Here is a 21,536-nt window from a genome sequence, read left to right as displayed (position 1 = left end):
ATTACACCTTTCATCCAAAAGACCACCTTATTCTGTGTGTTGTACTTGATGCTGGTGTACAGATGTACAGTTATACTGATCAAAGACCCTGACTTGATTTATTTTTTTGTCCTAGCATCGCATGGTTGAAGGACATCACATGGGTCCTAGGTATCCAATGGTCCCAGATCCTAACCAGCAGCATCCTCCACACCAGCAGCAGCACCCCTACATGGGTCCAACTCATGGCCCGTCTCTGGGCCCACGTCCTGTGGGCCTCCAGCCTGGCCCTCCTCCTGAAGCCAGCATGTATCCATCCCACCACCGCCCAGATGGCCACACCATGCACCCCATGGGTAACAGATTCCGAGGGCCAGAAGGACCACCTCAGCACAACTACCCAGGTGTGAGGCCTTCCAGTATGGGCCTATCTAACATTTGGACTGGTATGAATCACCAGGAGAGATCCAATGGGATGCACATGCAAGATTCCAACATGGTGAACTCGCGCAACTTTAGTTACGGTGGAGTCCCCCCTCCAGTGGGGCATAAACCTTGGCCAGAGGCTGCTGGATATCCCCATCCTCCTCCCAATGCTCAGTATCAAATGTCTGCAGCGGTCAGCTCCCTGGGGCCCGTGTCCACACGCCCCCCTGTTCTACACCCAGACTCTTCTGGCAGGACCCGCTTGGCTTCCATGCTGGAAAGCCCAGAGATGTTGGCCCTGCAGCAGCTGTCAGCCTCTTCTGGACCCCCTGCTGGTCCCCCTCATCAGCACATGGGCAACTTTCAGCAGCCTGGGCCCCCATCAGGAATTGGCAGCATCCCAGCTCACCACTCTCAGCAGCCTCCCCCTGCCCCTGAGGTTCAGCTGCTGCATCCTGCTAGAGACAATGGGCCAGACAGCCAGCCTCCCCAACAGACCGACATGCAGCCCAAAGGTAGACCTGACCTTCTCTCTGTGTTTCACCAGCCGTGTATATTCTGCATGAAGGAACCCAAGCACAGTCTAACCTTTTTATACACAATTCTTCTTTCAAGGCTGTAGTGTTTCAATTTGTTAATCAGCACATCCCCCATCTTTGTCCTCCCTCTGTGGGCTTTTTGCAATTTGATTTTAATTATTTTTCACAGTAAGTGGCAAATTGAATATTCATTAGTTTGGTAAAATGTCTTACTGGTTGTTTTGAGGGTACAAAGAAGATGGCATGTTGTCCGTTAAGCGTCACTAGCAAGCTTACAATGTGTGTGCATTCTCACTTTAATGGAATGGAACAGGACATGATTACATTTTTAATTTGCTGGTTTTGTATTGTTTTGATTGGTTTGGATAGATCATTTAAAGTGACACAAACCATGTCTATTTATCTTTTTATATATTCTTTGACACAGTACCTGGCATAATGCAATGGTATTGACTTACAAACCATGTTCTTGTAAAATGGTTATTCCTTCAATTCTAACTTTCCTTTTTAATATTTTGTATGTTAACAGACTCAGAGAACAAAATGGCTGCCAACAACATTTCCAATGAAGATTCATCACACAAAAACACTGTTTCAATTAACCAAGACCACCCGTCCATCCGTAGCCCCAGTGAACACCAGACTGGGCCAGCAGAGGTAATGCAGAGCCCCCCAGCCTCTAACTCAGGCCGATCACAGGAGATCCCGTCTGGACCAGGGATCACGCAGAGTTCAACAGAGAGCCACAAGCAGGAGGTAGATGGCCATAGACAATCTGCCAGCCACTGTCCCAGTCAACGCATTGGTGCTACTAGTGGGTCATCCCAGGTCAACACAAGTAACAGCTCCACTGATCCCACTCACCCCATCCACCCTCAACTTACACAGAACAGTCCACAGCACAAAGCTCAGAGCCCCGCACTTCTTCACCAGAACATACCGCCGCTGCATGTTGCAGCATCTCAGAATTCCACTCAGCAAATGTCAGAGAACAACTTGTCACACATGCAGAATGCACATCAGCAGAGTGAACACCAGCAGAACATCCAAAAACAGCAGCAACCTCAGAGTACGCCTCCCCAGTGCCACCCTCAGAGCTCTCCCCAGCAGATGACCCAGAGCACACAGCATCACAATTCTTTGCTACCCCCTCATCAAGTCCCCCAAAACGTCTCTCCACAACGTCCCACACAGAGCAGCCCTGTGCATGGGATGCCGCAGAGTGCCACACAGGGAGCCCAGCCTGGACCCCCTCAGCCAGCTCCTCTCACCTCTTTGCCACCCAGTCATCCTACCCCACTGTTACCATCCCAGCCCAGCCCAGCCGACCATGGAGATCAAAGGCCTAGTGAGCCTACAAGTAGACCGGACACAGACGCCATTGCAGTCCCTCCACAGCACATGATGAAATCTGGGCCCCCCAATGGTATTTACAAACACCAAGCTTTTAGTCCCAATCCCCATCAAACCCAGCTGGTGGGTAGTAACCCAGCCATGCAGGCTCAGAGGGGGCCAGCACCTGCTCACAATCCAGCCATGTCTTCTCACTCCCACGGCCAAGCAAACGGAGCCATGGGTCCATACGGCATGGGGAACCATCCACCCCCACACTACAGTCAGATGAACATGACCAGGCCCCTACCTCCTCCTGCTCACCACCCTTATCACAACCAGGCCATCAACCCACTCCACAATCCTGCTCAGCACCCCACCTACCACCAGCAGGGAGGGGCTGCCTACTCCTACCACACGCCAGGCCAACAGCACCCTCAGGCCCACCCAAACATGTACCCACCTCAGCAGTACCAGCAGCAACACTACTACCCACAACCCCATCCCCAAGCTCAGGCCCATAACCAGGCCAACAGCAGAGGGAGTTATCCTCCAGAGGAGTGGCATCGGCCTCATTATCAGCCTCACCAGGCGATGCCGCCCAAAGCCTACCTGCCTGTAGCTAGTGCCAGAGGCCACAGTCAGTTAAAGGAGAGCAGTGTGTCACCACTGGGCTCTGAGGGCTCCAGTGGTGCTAGTTTGGTGTCCCCTGGCCCTGTGCCTGAAGTAGGGCCACACCCTGGAGGCCCAGAGGGGAGGAAGTGTGAAAGCAGGGAGCAGGCCAGTAGTAGCAGCAGCGGCGGCAGCCCAGCAAAGCAGGCTCACACAGTGAGCTCAGAGCGACCTGAAAGCCCTAAAGAAATCCTGGACCTCGACAGTCATAATGCTGCTGCCCGCCACCGTAGCACCCAGCCACCTCAACACCACCCTCCTGCCTCTGCCTCACACATGCTGTCTGGCTTCATGTATGACCCTCGTGCCGTACACCCTGGGATGCAGCGAGGCGGCATTCCTCCACCGCACATGATGTTTCAGGTTCGTGGAGATGGCAGCAGAGCCCCTGACCCTGGCCAGCCATACCCAGATCCACGCGGTTATGCCACCCACAGACCTCACCCACACCTGATGGAGGCTCTGCAGCGGCCACAGCAGCTGCCTTACTCCCCGGGTCAATCACGCATGGCCATGTTCAGACACCCCCGGCCTGCGGGCCACTTCCAGGGCATGATGATTCAGCAGAGAGGCCTTACAGCAGAACACTTCCTACACCCAGGGTAAAATGGAGTCTTATGTTATTCTCCTGCTATCTGTAGTCTGAAGTCTTAGCCCGTATTTTTTTATTTTATCATACAATATCATTTTATATCTTACTTTTGTTCCACAGTCAAAATACAATTAATAATGATTTTCAACTAATATTAGTTTCTTTTGAATTACAACTGAGTCAGGATATCGTAGGGAAAGTTAGGCTTAAAGTAACCTCTAAACAAAATCCAATTTAAATGTGTTTTTAAGTGCTCAAAAAGATTGTTTGAGGCAAAAACCAATGCAGTGTTGATTAGTTGATTGACAGGAGTTTACTTAGTTTAAACAGCAATTTTGATACCCAATTAATTAATTTATCAAATGCTTAACATTTGCAGTGTAAAACAACCTTTATGAAGGAAGCTCAAATCAGTTTGGACTAAACTGCTAGCCCAACAGTGGCAACTTGACGTTTTTTAAAGTGTTAACAACCCTGTTAACAACATTCTCTTTTTTTCTTTTTTATGGTCACAGGCAACAGACGATGGCTGCTCCAGGCGGCCCTAGCAGTAAACAAGGAGTGTGACCCCAGATATCAAGAGTGAGTAAAAATAACTTTTGTCACTATGTTGAAACGGCTTCCAGCAATTTCCTATCATATCATCCTTCCTTAATTATGTCTTTACAGTGCCTTAAGTACTGAATCCTAAAAACATGAACATGCTGCTAAAAGGCTTTTATGCATTGTCATTCTTCTCCTTTCAGGCATGTTATTATCAAATACCATCTGGACAAAGCAGTGAGCGAAAAGGAAGACTATGCGCGCATGCTGACAGACACTGTGGATGGGACACTTGATGCTCCACATACAGTACATACATTCATACATCTGTTACTGATTTTCTTACACTGGACGTGAACTTTTGGCTCTGTTTTACCCACCACTGAACTTGAAGATCCAACCAGGCAAATGGTATTACTGAGATAATAATAATGTGAAATGTTAATGAGCCCTGGAGAACAATTCTCTTTTCTTCTGGAGCGCAGTGGAACTGGCAGGGATTCACCGCCTTGCTGAGGGTCCCTTCACCACAATGGTTTCTTCCAAACATGAGCGTTTGAGCTAGGGTCCTCCAGCAGAAGGGCATCCTTTTTAACCACTACGCCGGCCTGCCAGACACTGAGAAGAACACTGGACAGCCCTCTCCTCTTTGAGCAATGGGCATAGAAATGGAATAAAGGACACTGAAGACAGCCTGCCGATCTTGTCCAATGATAGCAATGCTTGATGGAGCTGTTAATGTACTGACAGACGTGAGGGACTGTTGTTTTTACTATTTTCTGTTCCAACCCTATCTTTAAACTCAGGTGTAGAAAATGGGGTACTATGAGACTGTCACCCTAACCCAGTCAACTCACAGGCCCCTTGCAATTGCCTTGGTTTCCGTTGTGAATGTATGAGTGAATGTGTAGACAATAAGGTGTGCACAGCTACACGTGAAAGGACACAAACACTGGTCATTTCTCTGAAGCATAAACCGTCCTGAAAAAGGCCCAGTTACCGTCCATTTCCACCCCAACTCTAACAGTGTTTCTTTAGTTCTGGAGTAAACACACAGTATATGCATCTTTCAAAGCTGCCTTCATCGTCACAAATGTCTTTGACTAGCAGAGGGGACTTGCAAGATGGTGCTTTTTGTATTCGACTGCACCGAACTCTGTCATGCACTATGGATTTTGTTAGTCGAGACATCCTGTAATTGAGTGGCCTTGGATAGTCTTATTTTTATTTAAACACGTATATGTATAAAAATATCCTTACCTCTTGTTCCAGATGGGGGAAATTCTAAAATGTCCAGCTAGCTTGTAAATGCACATACACAGAACAAACATACACATCAATTTCTTTAAATTGTGACTTTTGTTGCATTCCATCTACAGATGCGAACTTTCGTTTCATGGCCCTGCCCTTTGCATGGTTGCTTCTTTGAGTGCTTCCTCTTTCCCCATGTCAATACTAAACGTATCCTCAGGGTGTACAGTTCCTATATACGGGTATTTTTCTGCATTATTTGAAGGAGGAGCAGCCTAAGGATAATGGGACTGCAACTGTGGCAAATAAATCCACCTCATGTGAAGAACTTAACTTTTAAGGGTCTGTATTTATTTTCCCTAACGATATTTAGCCGCCAACCGTCATTTTAATCAAAGTTGATTTGAAGTGAAATGGGTTTGAATTACTTTCCTGTTGATCTGATAGCATACCTTTAGTCATCACAATTAATTTGGGCTTTCTTCTGACGTATTTTTAACCGCAGCCAATGCATTTTATCATAACTGAGGTATGCTGTGGAGGTTTAGTCCGGCATCCTCCACCTTATCATATCCATGTTGCGCCTGTAAACCCCATGTGCAGTTCAGTGATGGCAGCAAATAAATCTACCTCATCTAACCAGTCAGTGGCATCTACTGAATCCCTCCACTTCTTCTCCTGCTCTGCCAGACACCTGAGGGTCTACATTTGTTTTTCACAAGCTGAGGAATTTTGATTTTAGCACCACTTTTTAAGTTTTGTGGACTTGCATAGCTCACAATTAAATGTCCTTACCATACATGACCGTCTTGGCCACAGGTTGCTGTGTCAACTTATGATGCTGACTGTCCGTCTCAACAAGATGCAGGTGTGATCGTTCAGCTGTCAAGTTGACCTTAGCAGGTAAAGAAGCAATCCTTGATAGTGTATGTCCTTTTTTTTTTTTTTTTTTTAATGGGACAGCACTTTCATTCCCAGATTTTTTAATTGAGTGTGATGGACAATATTTCATCACATGTCTAAAATGGAACGCTGTAAATTGGTCTTCAGTTGTACAGATTGCATGCCGTCCTGTCTGAAGGTTGTTGAAACTAGACAAAGTAAGCAGTTTGACAGCCTAGGGTCTGTAATAGACTGCATAGAGTTTGTCGGCAATATGGGTTTACTATGTTCCTTAGTAATAGGTACATAAGGCATTGTAAGGAAATATTTGAAGAGGATGACGGAATAGGAAAGTGCTAGAAGCTGTGAGAAAATTTCCTAAATGTGTCACACAAGACTTGCTATTTTGTTAAAATAGGACATTGTTTTAATATTTAGTGGGCCTAATAGGGCCACTTTGGAGGTAGTGTGTTCACTTGCTGTCTAATGTATGAGGGACAGTGTTGATTTTAAAGGTCTGAGGTTGTGATACTGTCTTCTGCTGCGTGTGTGTGTGTTTGTGTGTGTGTGTGTGTGTGTGTGTGTGTGTGTGTGTGTGTATGCGTGTGTGTGTTTTCTGGTATGTAGAATCAACACCAGATGATCAAAAGTGTGCATTCATCTCTGACTTTTACTTTGCTGTCATCTTTCTGCACTAGTGAAAATCCTTTAGATGTGATTAAATGTGAATCATATTTATTTTCTCTTTTAAGAATTTTTGTACATTTTTGAACTTGTTTTAATATAAATGTGGTCTGTTTCTTTTTTCAATGTTTTTTTGTTGTTGTTTTAAGCAGTTGTCTTTTACCTCAGTAGCATGGTGGGATTGAAATCTAAGACCTGTACGTTTAATTTTTTTTTAAAGTGACGTTTACAAGTTCTTATCTGACTGACATAGATTATTTTGGAAATGGAACAGAGTATTTTCTATACTGTACATTTCATAGAAATAAATCCCTTTTTCTCGAACAAGAGTCAGTTTTATCATTGCCAATTTATTATTATGGAAAAAATAGCTAACTCGTCACATCACTATAACAGCAGATCAGTGACAAAAAACAAGGCTGTGCCATTCCATAGTAATAGGGCGTGTATCTATAATCCGGTAAAGAAACCGAAAGGCCCAAAGTAATGAAATGCAAACAGGCAAAACAAGAGGGCCAGTGCAAGACAAAGCCTTAATCTAATGGAGCGCCTCACTCCTTCACCTTCAATTAGTGGCAATCCTCTTGATGGAAACCCTCCAAAATTCTATGCTGCTTTGTTTTGACCCTTCTCACGTCTGCAGTGGTTAGGGGTGTGACGTCACTGTGGGAGGAAGCAGCATGGCTCTCGGGCTCCTTGTGAGCAAATAAGCACATTATTTTGTTAGTGGTAGTGGAAACACATTAAAATGAGGCATGTCATTAAAATACTTCAAATGATCCAAAGTAAGCAGGTAGCGTAACTAAATTCTGAAAGTGAAAGAAAATAAGAAAAATTTAAATGATCTATTCTCCTACTATCCCTGACAAAAATATTTGTATTCAATTATTTCCAACGGAAGAGAAACATCTTGCCATTCCCAATTCTACGCCTCCAACAGCTTTAAAAAATACTTGTTGACGGATATCTGCAAATGAGTCAACATGTATTGTGTATCTTACTTTTTAATTGGGCATATTTTCATCATGAGTCCCTGATTAATTTGGAAAAAGAAACCCACTGCATTCAGTTACCCCGTCTGATATTTAATACATTTGTTGATATGAATGATTTCAATACAAGCATCTTGTCCTTTATGAGTGGAATACCCAGTGTTCCTTCAAGTAGTTACAGTGGGTAACAGGTGTGTCTCATCTTTGCGTCACTGTGACTGGGTGGAGAGATGTGTGTGTGTGTCTGTTTAAAGTCTAAAGTTCATGATATATCTCGCTTTTTTGTACAAGTCTTAAATACAAATGTGCAATTATTAATTTGTTGATAAATATATGCAATGCAACACAAATTATCAACTGCTGCTTCTTATTTTTTTTTTAAATACTGCCAAAGCTCAATTGTTGTTGGTTTGTATTATTTATTAAACACTAATTTAACCATAGACTGTATATGCTTGTAACGCAGTGTCAACAAAAAAACAAAACAAGCTATAAACCCCAGAGTGCATCGGGGATTGGACAGTCATTCCTCATGACTGCCACACTTTACCAATCAAATTATTATCCGAGTTACATTTCAACCAATCATAGCGGGACGGGGGCAGGACTTCGATGCACCCTCAGAGAAAGGTTTGCATGACGGGCGACACACTGGCAACAAAACACAGACAGACCCACCACAGCTCTAGTTCTTTTTGCTAGCTTGTTTAGTTTTGCGACAGTAAGCTTTTTGACAAAAGCACAAGTATTTTCCGCTGACACCGTGGTGCACTTTTTGCCGTGGTCCTGGTTCTAAGTGACTCTTAACAGGACTGTTTACATAATCGTCGTCTGCTCTCGAGGCACTGCTAACGTTACAGTATTTTATATTTATAAGACTGTATCGTTACTCGACAAATATAGTACGTTAAGGTAACGTTAACTGGTTGTCTTGTTTAAAAAAAGTCAAAAAGCTTGCTCCTTGTCAAACTAACAGTAAAACCTGCATGAGTTATCCTAGCCTATTGTAAGTAATCTTTCCGTAACTTACACATGTAACGTATTGCTTCTCTCTCCAGAGAGAGGGGGCACAGGGACAGGGACGTAGGCTACATGGTGGAAATGACTGCCGGGGAACAAAACAATTCACGTTTCTCTCTATTCCAGCTGACGTTGGAGGCTTTCTTTCTTTTTACCCCAGTTAATTTAGAACAGCAGTTGTAGAAACTCGCGTTCCTGACTTAATTTTCTGTGAGGTTGACGACCCCTGTTTGTTTTCTCTCAAAGCTCCACACCACACGCTGTCCGGACAATGGCAGTGTTGCTACAGCGCCCCCACGCGGCTGCGACCTGTCTGTTTTTGTTCTGGGTGACCGGTGGCCTGTCCATGCCAGACCCCAGGCACAGAGAGGCCCTCATACAGCTGGAGGCCTCCATGCAGACAGGAGGGCAAGTAGTGTTGACTGATGCTGAGCAGCAGCTGGACACACTTCTGTTCCAGATGAAGCAGGAGGAGATAGTCAGAGCAGACTTCCCTCCCGCCATGCACTTCTTCAAGGCCAGGGACCTCATCAGGACCAGTCCAATCTTCAGCCTGCTCCAGAAGATGCCTAAAGGTACGTTCAGTCTCACACCTCCAAGCAAGGGTGTAGCTTTGGTTTGAGAAGGGGGGTGGGGGGGGGGTCTGGTGGTCCACAGCCATAAAAAAATGTTTTTTTTGATTTGAATACCATTTCCTGCATTTCTACATACATTTAGATGGACTATAGTCTCGCTTTGCCAGACCTTCCTCCACAGCGTTGCGGAGGAGGAACGGCTACCCACACGTATTCTGGAGGGGAAAAAAAGCTCGGTTTATTGGCGTGGACGGCCACGTGCCCTACAAAATGGCCTCGGGAAAAATTGTTCTGGGGGAAAAGGGGTTCAAAGTTTCCTCTTTAAATCCACCAAGTTTAAATTCCAACACTAATGAGGAGGTACGGACAGTCCATCCGCAAGAGTGTACCTGGTTGCAGAAGGGGGGTGGAGGTGGGGTGACTGGTAGTCCACACCAAAAAATTGTTTTTTTTGGAATAATACACTACATTCGATTTCTACTACTTAGATGGTTAAAATAGTCAGGCGTTGCCAGACCTTCCTCCACAGCGTTGAAGCGGAGGGGAACTGGCTAGTCCCACATGATCTGGTATGGGTAAGATATGCTCTGGTTTTTGGCGCTGGCAGATGCCACGGTGCGCTACAAAATGTGGCTGGGAGTAAATTGTTTCTGGTGGAAATGTGGACGTGTCAAAAGTGTGTCCTCTAATCCAGGTTGTAAAATTCCAACACAAGTAGAGGGAGGTGACGGACTCCTGCCGAAATGAGGTCACCTGCCGAATTCTGCAGCACGAGCAAATCCCGAAGTGGAACGTTGTGATATAGACTATAAGGCTATAGTCATACAAAACAATAATGGACAACTAATTTGATAGTTAACTAATCCCTAGTTATAGCTTTTTCAGTTGTGAATACTATTATCGGAGGTTCTTTGGGTTCTTTATTTCTTTCATAATTCCCTGTTCCAGGGGGAGCTCTCCATGTCCATGACTTTGCCATGGTAGACGTGGAGTGGCTAGTGAAGAACGTGACCTACCGGCCCTACTGCTACATGTGCTTCACTGCCAACCAGTCCGTCAGATTCATCTTCTCGTCCCAATGGCCCAAAGCTCTGCCCCGCTGCTCTCCCTGGACCCTGCTGAAGGACCTGCGGGCCAAGGTGATCAACACCACGGATCTCGACAACAGGTGACTATTTTTTTTTTTCTTTCTTGATGAGCTTGGAGTGGACACATTTAATCCAAAGAATACCACAGAGTAATAAACACACAATATTGAATATTTTTGGGATTTTGATTCTTCTCTAAGTCTACATATTGGTATTTCTTTTGTGAGTCATGTCCAACAGAATTATCAAACACGGGACATGATGGTAAACTGTCCATTGTGCCAATAGATGGTATGCACATGAGGTTCGCCTTGATGTTGAGAGTGGCATGAGAGCTGAATTTTAGATGTGGAAAGTTGTTAATTTCGGGACACAGCATCAGTAGTGTACCTTTAAATCAGGGGGTGTTTCGGCCTTTCAACACTAGACACCCTCATCAAAGGTGGCCAGCTACAGGGTGATCAAACCTGAGCTTGTGTCCCATGCCCAATTGTAAAAAAAAAAAAAAAAAAAAGAAGTTGTTTTAAAAAGGCGCACCTTGTTCTCCCTCCTCTTGGAAGGTTGTGACCTGCGCTCTCAAGTGGGGTATGGGGTGGGGGGGAACCAGTGAGCGGGTCATATTGATGCACTTTGAGCCCAACTAGGGTCTTTCCGCTTGATCCATATCCACTGGCTGCTTCCTTCGGCCGCTTCAGAGACTGATCTAACTGTCTGTCGCAGAGCCTGTCCATGGATCCCAAGGGTTTTCAGCAGCTTGATGGTGGAAGAAGCCACGAATCCTCTGCATCCCACTTCAACCAGATAGATTTAATGTAGTATGAATGGCACCAGTGCACACTTTTCCACTTTTGTGCCAAAAACCTCAAATGCATCTCTAATATTTCACTGTGTCAACGCAAAAGGCAAACCGTTAGGGGATATCAGAGCTCGTTCACTCCATTTTAGAGTAGTTGGTTATGGATACCGGAGCCTGCATATCATTCACCACTTTTTTGTAGTATCTGTATCTTGTTACCAGATTTGCGTGGCTTTAAATCAGTGTGTCATTACACTCTGCTACTACTTCCGTTAGCTGAAACCAAACCCACCTTGAAAAGAGGAAGTATCTAGGAAGTAATCCATTAAACACATTGATCCAAACAGACTGTAGTGTTATATTAGTCTCTGTTTGCAATGTCTTCTTAGTCAGGATTAGGGCTGCACGATATGAGGAAAATATGTCATTGCGTTTATTTTGACTGATATTGCGATATGATTCACTATATTGGAGGGAGTAATCATTTTTGTACCCTAATTCTCATTTTCATTGAAAGAAATTAAAATGATTATAGTGTGATTTTTTGCACGATCTGTACCAAACAAAACATTTTTTCTTCAGTCTGTAGGAAAGGATTTGTAGGCCAAGACGGCGCAGCAGTACCACAATGCTTCATTCAGAATGGTTTGACACGTTTTGCCTTTTCACAAATATTGCGCCCCCACTGCAGTTTAATATTGCACTAGTCCATATTGCGATTCCAATAAAATTGTGAGTAATTGTGCAGCCCAAGTCGAGATGGCAGTCTAATTGGGAGCAGTTTGCATTTAAAGGTCCAAGGAACAAGATGCGAGGATACAGGATACGGGATACAAAAAGGGTAGTTCATTCTTAAAGTGCCCATATTATAAAAAAATTACTTTTTCTGGGATTTGGGGTGTTATGTGTCTCTGGTGCTTCCACATGCATACAAACTTGAAAAAAACTGCCCATGCTGTTTTGAGTGAGATACAGGTTTCTGAATGTCCTCTGCCTTCAGGCTCCGGGTGAGCTATTCAAAATCTGCACGGCTTTCTACGTCACTAGCCGAGACAAGGTGGCTAACCGTAGCATGCTAGCTTGTTTTGAATGGCAAAACACTGCTACAACACACACACTAGTTCACCGTAATCTATAAAAGAACTACTTACATGTCCCTGTTCTGCAGGTGTTCCACGCAAAGTTGGAAGTGCGCCCTCGTTTAGAAGAAGTCTGCCGGCTTATCCTGCCTTGTACTACTGAAGTTGTAGAAACAAACCGCTAGATGATGAGATTTTACCCAGCTACTGTGCATGTATTCCTCCTAACAAAGATAGTATAGAAGTGAGATGTCTCACTCTGTAGCTAAACAGAGACGTAAACACACAGGGGGAAAAGAGGATCGGCAGCAATGTACAACAAAAATATGGTGTTTAAAAAAAAAATGAAACCATGTAAACCTATTCTGGTACAACCTCAAAATACAATTTATGATCGTGAAAATGAGCATAATATGGGTGCTTTAAACATTTTTTTTTTAAACATTACCTTTTAGTGGTTTCTATGTTATTTGGGTTAGAGTGCAGCGTAGGTAATCACTGATTGCACTGGTTTTCTCTGCATAGAAATGTTAAGAAATAAATGTCGTTGACAGTGGAAAAGGACCCAGATCATCTGATCATGACCATGTCTTCATATTTACAGCATCATGGGCAACCTGACACTGTTCACGGATCAGGATCCAGAAACAGTGTACCCCAGTCAGGATGTGGTATGGGACACGTTTGAACAGGCCTTCCAGGCAGTGTGGGGCCTGGTCACATACGCGCCAGTGTTCAGGGACTATTACTACCAAGGTCTCACCCAGTTCTACATGGACAACGTCATGTATCTGGAACTGCGAGCTTTACTCCCACAGGTACACTATTGGCATGCCTAGGGTATCCAGAGCATTCCGTTGTCTAGTAATTTATTATAAAATGTTTTTTTTTTTTTGTTGCTCAGATATACGAGTTGGACGGCAGCACTCATGACAGAGCCTGGACTCTGAAGACCTACCAGGAGGTCACCAGGCAGTTTACAGCAGACCACCCAGACTTTTTTGGAGCAAGAATCATCTTCACAATCCATAGGTGACTACCCTTAAGCTATGTTAACACCGCTATGTTTTTTTTTTTTTTTTTTTAAAGCAGTTTTGAATCAAAAGCGACTGTATATCAGGAACATTCTCGTATAGCGGGCATGCGCGTGCTGGGGTTAACAGGAGACAGCCTATATACTCTGCCCGTTGCTGGTAGTTGCCATGGTAATGTTATTAGCTTTGACTCAGAGAATGAGACGATGCGGCGAAACGTTGGCGTCAGTGTTGCCGTTTTCAAAGGTCTCTGTTCGCAGCTGCATCACAACCCCGGCGATTCCAAACCAAAACGGGGGTCAGAAGTGTTTTTAAACGTCTCCGGTTTAGGAACTCTAAACGTAGCAAAAATAGATTAGTTTTATAACTAAAAGGTAGCAATGTAAAGTGGAAAAAAAAAGAAATGTCCGCAACACTGCTTTAAGCTCCCATAATTCAATACAAAGGCAATGGTTTGACCCTACTGGGTCTTTTTTTCACTTTAGTATTTCTTATTTGTCCTGCACCTGCCAGAAGGTGGGTTGTGCACACAATTACTTTATAAAAGCAATGTAAATGTAGCCTTAGAAAGGATTGCCATTGGTAGTCTGAGTGGCATTCTGCTTATTGACACAAGAGGATGTAGATCTAATCTGTAGATCTGTATGCTTCAGGGGAGTAAATGCATCCGTGATGGTCAGCGTTGTGGAAGAGGCTATGAAGCTACAGAGAGACTTCCCAGATGTCATGGCTGGTTTTGACCTGGTGAGAAGCAACAGTCACTGCTCTGTTTGTCACTGACTGATTTTTTTTTTTTTGTTTCACTTCCAATGTGGATGGTTAAAATGCAAGACTAATTAAGTGTCTTGAATCAGTGTAAGCTAACATTACATAAACATGTCTAATGTATTGCAAGACTTCTGTATTTGTTGAAACAAAAATGTTTGTGTCAGGTGGGCCGCGAGGACAGAGGCCGACCCCTGTGGTATTTCAGAGATGCCTTGTCGCTGCCAGTAGAGAGAGGGGTAACGCTTCCTTTCTTTTTCCACGCTGGAGAGACCGGTGAGCTTATAAGCATTCAGTTTGTACAGCTACAGTATTCCACATCATATACTGCAGGCTCAGAGGGAAATCAGTACATACGATTTAGGGAGAATCAACTGTATCCAGAAATATCTGTTTGAAATAGTAGCTGCCTGGAGGATGTAATGTAAAATACAATAAGATTCGAAGTGCAACAATAACACATGTTAATGTGTAGCTCATGTACATTTTAAGCAAAACTGGGCTACTATTGTAATGTTGTTTATTTAGGTAAATGGATACGAAGGAACATTTTGTAACACATCATGAAGATAAAGTTAAAGACCTCTTAGCATAGGTCAAAATCAGTTATAATGTTAGAATTTTTTATTTATCAGACACTCAAAGAGGTAGAAGTATCGGTTCATGTATTTACTCACGGTTGACAGTTTGATAGCCCTAAAACAACAAAAAAAGCACCACAGTAACTTCATAAGCATTATATCTGTCAGAGATTGGTAAAATAAATAAAAAAATAAGAGTGGAGAGGAATTAAACCTTTTTTTTTGTTTACATTTTATTTTTAATTTTTTGGGGGGCTTTTTTGGCTACTGCATAAATCACTGAGCCTTGATACATTCCAGGGCGCCCCTTAACATGCATTTTGATTTCTCTCTACTTACACATAGATCTTGAAGGTACAGAAGTGGACCAGAACTTGTTGGACGCTCTTTTGTTAAACACTTCCCGTATTGGCCATGGATTCGCTTTGCCGCGCCACCCAGTGGTCAGAGATCTATCCAGGAAGAGAGGGGTGGCTCTGGAAGTGTGCCCTATCTCCAACCAGGTACACTATCATCTTGTAAATAGAGCTTAGATTGGGCCCAAAAAATTAAGTCCGACCCCACCCGAGCCAGCCAGAGCTACGGGAGAAGCTGGAGAGGCCTAGCTTTTTCCCCCACCCAGTTATGCCAATAAAATAAAAATTAGAAAAAAACACAAATTCCCAGCCCAAGCACAGTGGCGTATAGCGGTGGAAAATTTGGGCTTGGCCAGAATCTAAACTCTACTTGTAAACCATACTGTACAATAAAGGTACTTGTTTTTTTCTGCCCTAGAGTGTCATATTTAAAGTCTTATTAAATAAGAAGGCTGTAATTGAAATAATCTTGTAAACGAATATCTCCTTTCCTGTCTTCATTCAGGTGATGAAGCTAGTAAATGATATGCGAAACCATCCGGCAGCTGCACTCATGGCAGAAAACCACCCCGTGGTCATCAGTTCGGATGACCCGGCTATGTTCGGGGCCTCCGGACTCTCTTATGACTTCTATGAAGCTTTTGTGGGCTTTGGTGGGATTAGATCCCATCTAGGCTCCCTTAAAGAGCTGGCCATAAACTCTATTAGGTGAGGTTCAGCTGAGAGGACGAGAGATGTGATTCACAAATTTGAATTGTGCGTGAATGCTTGCATGCCTTAGTAACCTGCTCACTGACATCTCCCTCCCTGTCTGTCTCACAGGTATAGTTCTTTAACTCCAAAGCAAAAGGAGAAAGCCCTGGCTCTGTGGCAGAGAAGATGGGATAAGTTTGTCTTCAAAAATACTTTTTAAGAAAGAAACAGTAGGGTCTCCTTTGCAAAAGAAGCGCTTTGTAGCATAGGTACATTATAAATGGGAATGGAAAATGTGAATAACAGTGCTGCACAGAACAAATATGAGACATGTTAAACATGATTAATAAGGAAATTAATCACGGAGTGATTCTTAATGTTATAAGTAGCACTTGTGCTTTTCCTGCTATGACAAGTCGTGTCTGCTGTGAAAAAGGCCTATTGTTATATGTTACCAAAGTGGAGTTGTGACTGAACTGTATTTTTTTGAGGAGCTGAGAACAATGAGCTGACAGAACAGACAAGTTGAACGTTGTCCAATCAGAACGGACCCACCGTGGTGACGTTTTTGGCGGCACTGTTTGTTTAACTGTCGACTTGGAAGAAAGCGAACGTTTTGACAGTAGACTACATCAACATGTATGTGGAGTTTAACTGGACGGGCCCAATGACCTCTGAATAGTTCTACTGGTTGTTAAATTGCAATGTGAGCTAGCCAACGGGGGTGCATTATGTCGGGAGGATTATTAAAAGGCAACCGCGACAACGTGCGTCTGCCCTATTTCTGATAATGGGGCAGCAGAAATTTTGCCATGTTGGGCCGCCACTACAAAATCTACATAGGAAACACTGGTTGGAGCTACACATATGAAATAGCTTCAATAAAAGGCATCTGTTATGTCTAGTTTTATTAAGGATTGTTAATGTATTTGCACTAAGATTTAGGTTTGCCTGTGTTTTTGGGGACATTAGTAACTAGTTGAGGTGCTAAAAGTTGTTTTGACTGATTTTATGATTGATTTGACTCACTGATTCATGGCAGTGCTGCCATGTACATAAATACACAAACGGCACAATATACATATACAGATGTTTTGACTTCTCTTCATAGTGCGTTTGTGCTTTATAAGAGTGATAAAGCATAGCTCGTTAAAATAGGTGGTAAATCCTGTGGGCTTGGAAACAACGTTCTTGAAAAACAAAGGTTTTTTTTACATAGTTTTACAGGTTTTTACTTCAATGTCATATTGTTTTGTTTTTTTTAGCTGTCAAAGATGTAAGAAGGGGTAAAGCTGAACCTTTGCTCATGAAGGCACTTTTTATGTTATCTGTTTAAAAAAGAAAGAAATTGAATTAATCAAAGCCAGGATTGTTTTTTCTTACTTCTGTTAGCACACCGTATTTGCCCAGTCTAAGAGCCCGGCTGTGACAAAATCAACAGCTGTCAGAATCATCTAGACATGAATAAATGTTGTGAAATTCTTTTTTTCCCTAATTAAAAAAGTGTTCATTTACTGTGCTTCAGTTTATTCAGCATCCTTCCCACGTAGCTCCATTATCAGTGCTTAGCCACTGTAATGAGCCAGTCAGCAGTGCAGCGTGCCTTCCATCATCTGCTGCAGGTGTTGAATTTGGAGAAGAAGCTGTCTTCAATGCATCCTCTTTCAATGTCCGGTTTCCTTAAAATGACACCAATTTTTTTTAAAAACCTAGTAAGACAATAGTTGTTTTTTTGTTGTGTTTTTTTTTGTTTTTTTAAATGTGCTTAAATATACTGCGTGAGTGAATCGGGCTACTCACTGTTGTTTGTGTATTTGGGCCAGCTTGACGTTGGTGTTGTCCAGGTGTTGTCTCAGCTGCTTGCTCAGTCTTGCCTGCTGCCTCTCTATTAACAGAGACGTGCGAGCCGAGTCCAAGCGGACACGATCATGTTGTTCCTCTTCCCGCTTTCTCTCCAGTTCTAGCCTCTGCAGATGCACGGATAAAGCAGACAGGCCATCAGTGAACAGCTTTTTAAATGATCAAAAAGAGCTCTTGTTTTGAGTATCATTTATGCCGTTTTACCTTTTTCTCCTCCATTTGATATTTCTGGAACTGGATGATGTGCTGTAGGCTCTCTGGGGGGGCTCTTTTATCACTGCTGGGACAAAGACCGGGTACTCCCACCATGCCCAGGGTGGGGTCCACATCTACACCCTTATCATTGTGTTCCTCTTCCTGGTGACGCTTCTCTTCAATCTTTGCCCCCCCAGGCCAAGCAATAAGAATAATGAAAAAGTGTGGTTCAACTAACATATCTCAAACTTTAAAATAGAATAAATCAATTAAACAAAAGCTGCTTGGATTTAGTTCAAAATTGTAATACAACCTTGAATTATGTTATTAATTTTCATCTAAACCCAGTATCACCAAAGACCAAAATTGAACTCCGTTGTATGCTCTTGTATGCCATTCAAGGTACATGCAACTAAAATGTATTCAGCTCTAACCCTCCCTTGGTGCTTTAAGGATATGTTATTAAAAAGGATTTGTCCATGTTTTCCAAGCAAGTTAAACTATGATTACCAAGGTGACTTACCTTGGCCAGATTGTACTCTTTAGTGGCTAAAGTTGCTGCTTTTCTCCTCTCCATCTCAGTGCTCTGAAGCTGCAGAGTTTTGTTGTCCATGTCTACTCTGCTTTGGTCATAAAGTTGCTCTAAAGAAACGGTTCAGAAGATGAAGCGGGGTTGTGTTTAGTGTGTGTGAGCTAATTATCTGTATATCACGCAAACTTACCCTCAATCTTTTGTTGATGCCTTTCTGCTGCCAGCTCACTTTGCTGCTGGATGAGCCACTCTCTGAGCTGCTCCCTTTGCCTCTGTCGCCTGCTCTTACTGTCGGGGTCCTCGCCCGGCAGGCCAGGGGGCATCATCTGTGCATCACACAGGTCTGTTTGTTTCCAGTTGTCGGGCCCAGTCAGCTCATACTCCTGCTGCCACTGAGGCCTCTGGTACTGATGCCGGTAGTCCGCGATGGCCTTCTCCATCACTCGCTTCTCCTTCACTTCTCTGCTTTGGAGTAGGCAAGCTACTTTGCTATTATGGAGCATATAAGCATCTGTATGGAGAACACATCCCACACCACAATGGACTTCATTAGAAATGATGAATGCTAAAAAAGTATAATACACACCATAGTGGCAAAAATATGTGCGTGGATGTTTATGATTGGATCCTGTTTTCTATCAGTGAGTGGTAGGACCATTTTAGACCTTTTCAATTGAATTCCATTGCTAGGAAACTGCCTGGCCCCTTAAACACCAGTCTCATAAGCTTGAAGATGTTTTGCATGTTTCCTCTTTTATTATTCTTAAAGTGCTAGTGACGTTAAGATCTTATAAGTGCTTATTTGTATTTGGGACCCCTTATTTTATTCAATTTGACCAATTTAGACTGGTATAATCCTTGTAATGGAATTTCCTTAAAATTCAAATTATTTTTGATTTTCCTCTTTATTTTTTAAAGTGCTAGTGACTGTTGATTTAGCAATGTCGCTTGGCCAGTGACAAGCATAATAGTTGCAACAAAATAAGTTCAATCATATAATTTTTACAGAATTTCAAAGGCTACATAAGTTGATTAATTTAGATGTACGAGCGTTGACAAATTGTGACTTCGTAATTGACGACTGGGGCCACGAGCCTAAGGTCGCATGCATTACATTCACACACTACCCATCAGCAGTAAACTGCATGCTTTGTTATAATGAGAGGTGATTCGGCCGTAGTTTTGAAAGTTTGGTTGTTTGTCACTTGACTTATACAGATTGTTACGCATATAGTAATCACTTTATATATATATAGGCTATTAGGCATGTGATTGACTAGTGTTATCCTAAATCGAAAAATAAAGAATACTAAGGTGTGTGTGTGTATATAGTGTATATTATATATATATATATTATATATTATATATATATATATATATATAGTGATATAATGTGTTATATATATATGTGTGTATATATGTGTAGTTGTATATATGTGTATATATATATTGTGTATATATATGTTGTATATATTATGTTATTTATATATTATATTATATATAGTGTTTTGTGTGTGTTTTGTTGGTGTGTGTTGTGTATTGGTGTTTTGTATTTGTGTTGTGTGTGTGTTTGTGTGGTGGTGTGTGTTGTATATATATATGTATATATATATATATCTCAAGTGAAAAAACACATTTGTAAACTCTCAGCGCTGAACTCTGCGTAACAAAGTCGTAACAGCGCCCTCTACAGTCACAAAATACGATGGTCACAAAATTGGTATTACACCTGTCCAAAGTGAGGTGTAATGAAGTAAGACGAAGGATATGCTAAAGTGATATGTTAAAAGCACAGTATACATGAATAGGCAAACTATAACACTGCTGAGATGTAGTGAAGAACAAAACAAGAACAGTTAGTGCATGTTCTAGTTAGTGATGTTGAATCAGTTATAACGCAATAATAGGCAGTTTGTGTAAATGCTGAAATGTAGTTTAGGTGTCGCTATAAAGTAAGTGCAAATGGTGGTCTGGTTATGAATGTCATTCACTGCAACAGGAAATCAACTTGGGAACATTTAACGCTCGAACGTCAATGTCTACAACTGTCTACAACTGTATGGCTTCTGTCGTCCTAGAACACGCAAGGACCCTCAATGACGAAGTCAGCAAACATGGATAAACGACGTTTAGTAAACGTTACGTAGTTACTCACGGTAAGCGTTTTGTTCCTCTTTCGCGGCCTCTTGTTGTTTCTCTTTTTCCTTTATCTGCACGTTCAAGGCCTCCGTGTCAACCTATAAAACAGACGGTTAACGGTCGTGACCGGGCAGTCAAGTGCCTGTTTAGGACTAAGTTAGCTAACGTTACATTAGCTACAAGTTAGCATTCCTCTGCTATAGACATGAAATACTTACCCCGATCGTCCTCATCTTGTCATTAAAAACCCTTTCTTGTCTTTCAGTCTCTCTGCAGCGACGCCTCTGCAGAGCTGTCCCAAAGCCATCAACGTTCAACATTGTTTGATATTAAAAATTAGTACGCGGTGTTAAAGTTGAAACGGGCTCAGACACGACAAACTTAGCTAGCGGTTACACTTTTCAAACACACTGGTTGCTAAGAAACCAGAGGACGTCGGCCGTGATGAAAACACCTGCAACCACCACGTGGTGGCAGAAGAGCGCTTCATTTTTTTTCATTTATTTTTTGCTTCCCATGCTCTGGGTAGGCGTTGTCTGACGGTGCCTGTTTGGCAGCTGTCACATGAAGAGGACTCCTGATTTTGGTGAGCCCCTGATTTACCATGCATCTCCACAGTCAAGTGAAGATTTCCACTTTTAGTGACCACGTGCATCTTTGTGACACCTAATCTTTCTTATAGAGCCATTATCAGGCCAAATGTAATTTTTTTTAAAACAATTTTTATTTTTTATTTTACAGATTTGTTGAATTTTATTTATTAGAGGATCCCCATTAGATGTGTCCTTAAACACAGCTAGTGTACACTGGAAATCCAGAGTTCTTGCCAGAGCCCAGTTTGAATTTGCTCAGCGAGTTACTCTGGCATCATGTAATGTGGCTCATTAAAGGTGCTCTAATAATAATAATAATAAATTTAATTTATAATGCA

The 21,536-nt window shown here is 42.7% G+C and overlaps 3 protein-coding genes across 5 annotated transcripts in view; 2 read left to right on the top strand and 1 right to left on the bottom strand.

The window, feature by feature from the left end:
- The window catches only part of cecr2 (CECR2 histone acetyl-lysine reader), a 41,962-nt gene extending 34,579 nt beyond the window's left edge, over positions 1 to 7,383 (top strand). Inside the window, exons 16-19 of the mRNA XM_032522890.1 lie at positions 116 to 920; positions 1,474 to 3,550; positions 4,056 to 4,122; positions 4,287 to 7,383. Coding sequence (XP_032378781.1) covers positions 116 to 920; positions 1,474 to 3,550; positions 4,056 to 4,107 — 2,934 coding nt within the window. The 3' untranslated portion in view covers positions 4,108 to 4,122; positions 4,287 to 7,383. The remainder of the gene's footprint in view (positions 1 to 115; positions 921 to 1,473; positions 3,551 to 4,055; positions 4,123 to 4,286) is intronic.
- A 1,137-nt stretch (positions 7,384 to 8,520) lies between these two features.
- ada2a (adenosine deaminase 2a) lies at positions 8,521 to 16,195 on the top strand. 3 transcript variants are annotated; one of them, XM_032522974.1, is made up of 10 exons: positions 8,521 to 8,794; positions 9,159 to 9,487; positions 10,436 to 10,655; positions 13,055 to 13,268; positions 13,355 to 13,482; positions 14,138 to 14,228; positions 14,417 to 14,525; positions 15,176 to 15,333; positions 15,692 to 15,894; positions 16,009 to 16,195. In XM_032522974.1, exons 2-10 carry the CDS (start codon positions 9,184 to 9,186, stop codon positions 16,097 to 16,099), a joined length of 1,518 nt encoding a protein of 505 aa, XP_032378865.1. In that variant the 5' UTR covers positions 8,521 to 8,794; positions 9,159 to 9,183; the 3' UTR covers positions 16,100 to 16,195. The 3 variants fall into 3 exon arrangements, with proteins under 3 accessions (XP_032378865.1, XP_032378864.1, XP_032378863.1); XM_032522973.1 differs by having other exon boundaries at positions 8,521 to 8,804; XM_032522972.1 differs by lacking the exon at positions 8,521 to 8,794 and having other exon boundaries at positions 9,110 to 9,487.
- A 779-nt stretch (positions 16,196 to 16,974) lies between these two features.
- Positions 16,975 to 21,086, bottom strand: ribc2 (RIB43A domain with coiled-coils 2). Its single transcript, XM_032523004.1, has 7 exons — positions 20,824 to 21,086; positions 20,622 to 20,703; positions 18,657 to 18,977; positions 18,458 to 18,576; positions 17,944 to 18,117; positions 17,680 to 17,846; positions 16,975 to 17,558 (listed from the first exon to the last, which is right to left on the bottom strand). The coding sequence occupies exons 1-7, from the start codon at positions 20,923 to 20,925 to the stop codon at positions 17,489 to 17,491; spliced, it is 1,035 nt and encodes a 344-aa protein (XP_032378895.1). The 5' UTR covers positions 20,926 to 21,086; the 3' UTR covers positions 16,975 to 17,488.
- Between the last annotated feature and the right edge of the window lie 450 nt (positions 21,087 to 21,536).

The sequence above is a fragment of the Etheostoma spectabile genome, chromosome 8 (assembly GCF_008692095.1).
Source record: "Etheostoma spectabile isolate EspeVRDwgs_2016 chromosome 8, UIUC_Espe_1.0, whole genome shotgun sequence".
Taxonomy (NCBI): Eukaryota; Metazoa; Chordata; class Actinopteri; order Perciformes; family Percidae; genus Etheostoma; species Etheostoma spectabile.
The sequence above is the reverse complement of the archived record's forward strand: the minus strand, read 5'-3'. Positions and strand labels throughout refer to the sequence as shown.

Excerpts from the sequence above, each read along its gene's own strand:
- ada2a (XM_032522974.1), top strand. The coding sequence starts at position 9,184 with ATGGCAGTGTTGCTACAGCGCCCCCACGCGGCTGCGACCTGTCTGTTT. Across the intron at positions 15,334-15,691 it reads TGTGCCCTATCTCCAACCAG|GTGATGAAGCTAGTAAATGA; the intron begins GTACACTATCAT and ends GTCTTCATTCAG. Across the intron at positions 15,895-16,008 it reads CTGGCCATAAACTCTATTAG|GTATAGTTCTTTAACTCCAA; the intron begins GTGAGGTTCAGC and ends TCTGTCTCACAG.
- ribc2 (XM_032523004.1), bottom strand. The coding sequence starts at position 20,925 with ATGTTGAACGTTGATGGCTTTGGGACAGCTCTGCAGAGGCGTCGCTGC. Across the intron at positions 20,704-20,823 it reads ACAAGATGAGGACGATCGGG|GTTGACACGGAGGCCTTGAA; the intron begins GTAAGTATTTCA and ends TCTGTTTTATAG. Across the intron at positions 18,118-18,457 it reads AAGAGTACAATCTGGCCAAG|ATTGAAGAGAAGCGTCACCA; the intron begins GTAAGTCACCTT and ends GGGGGGGCAAAG.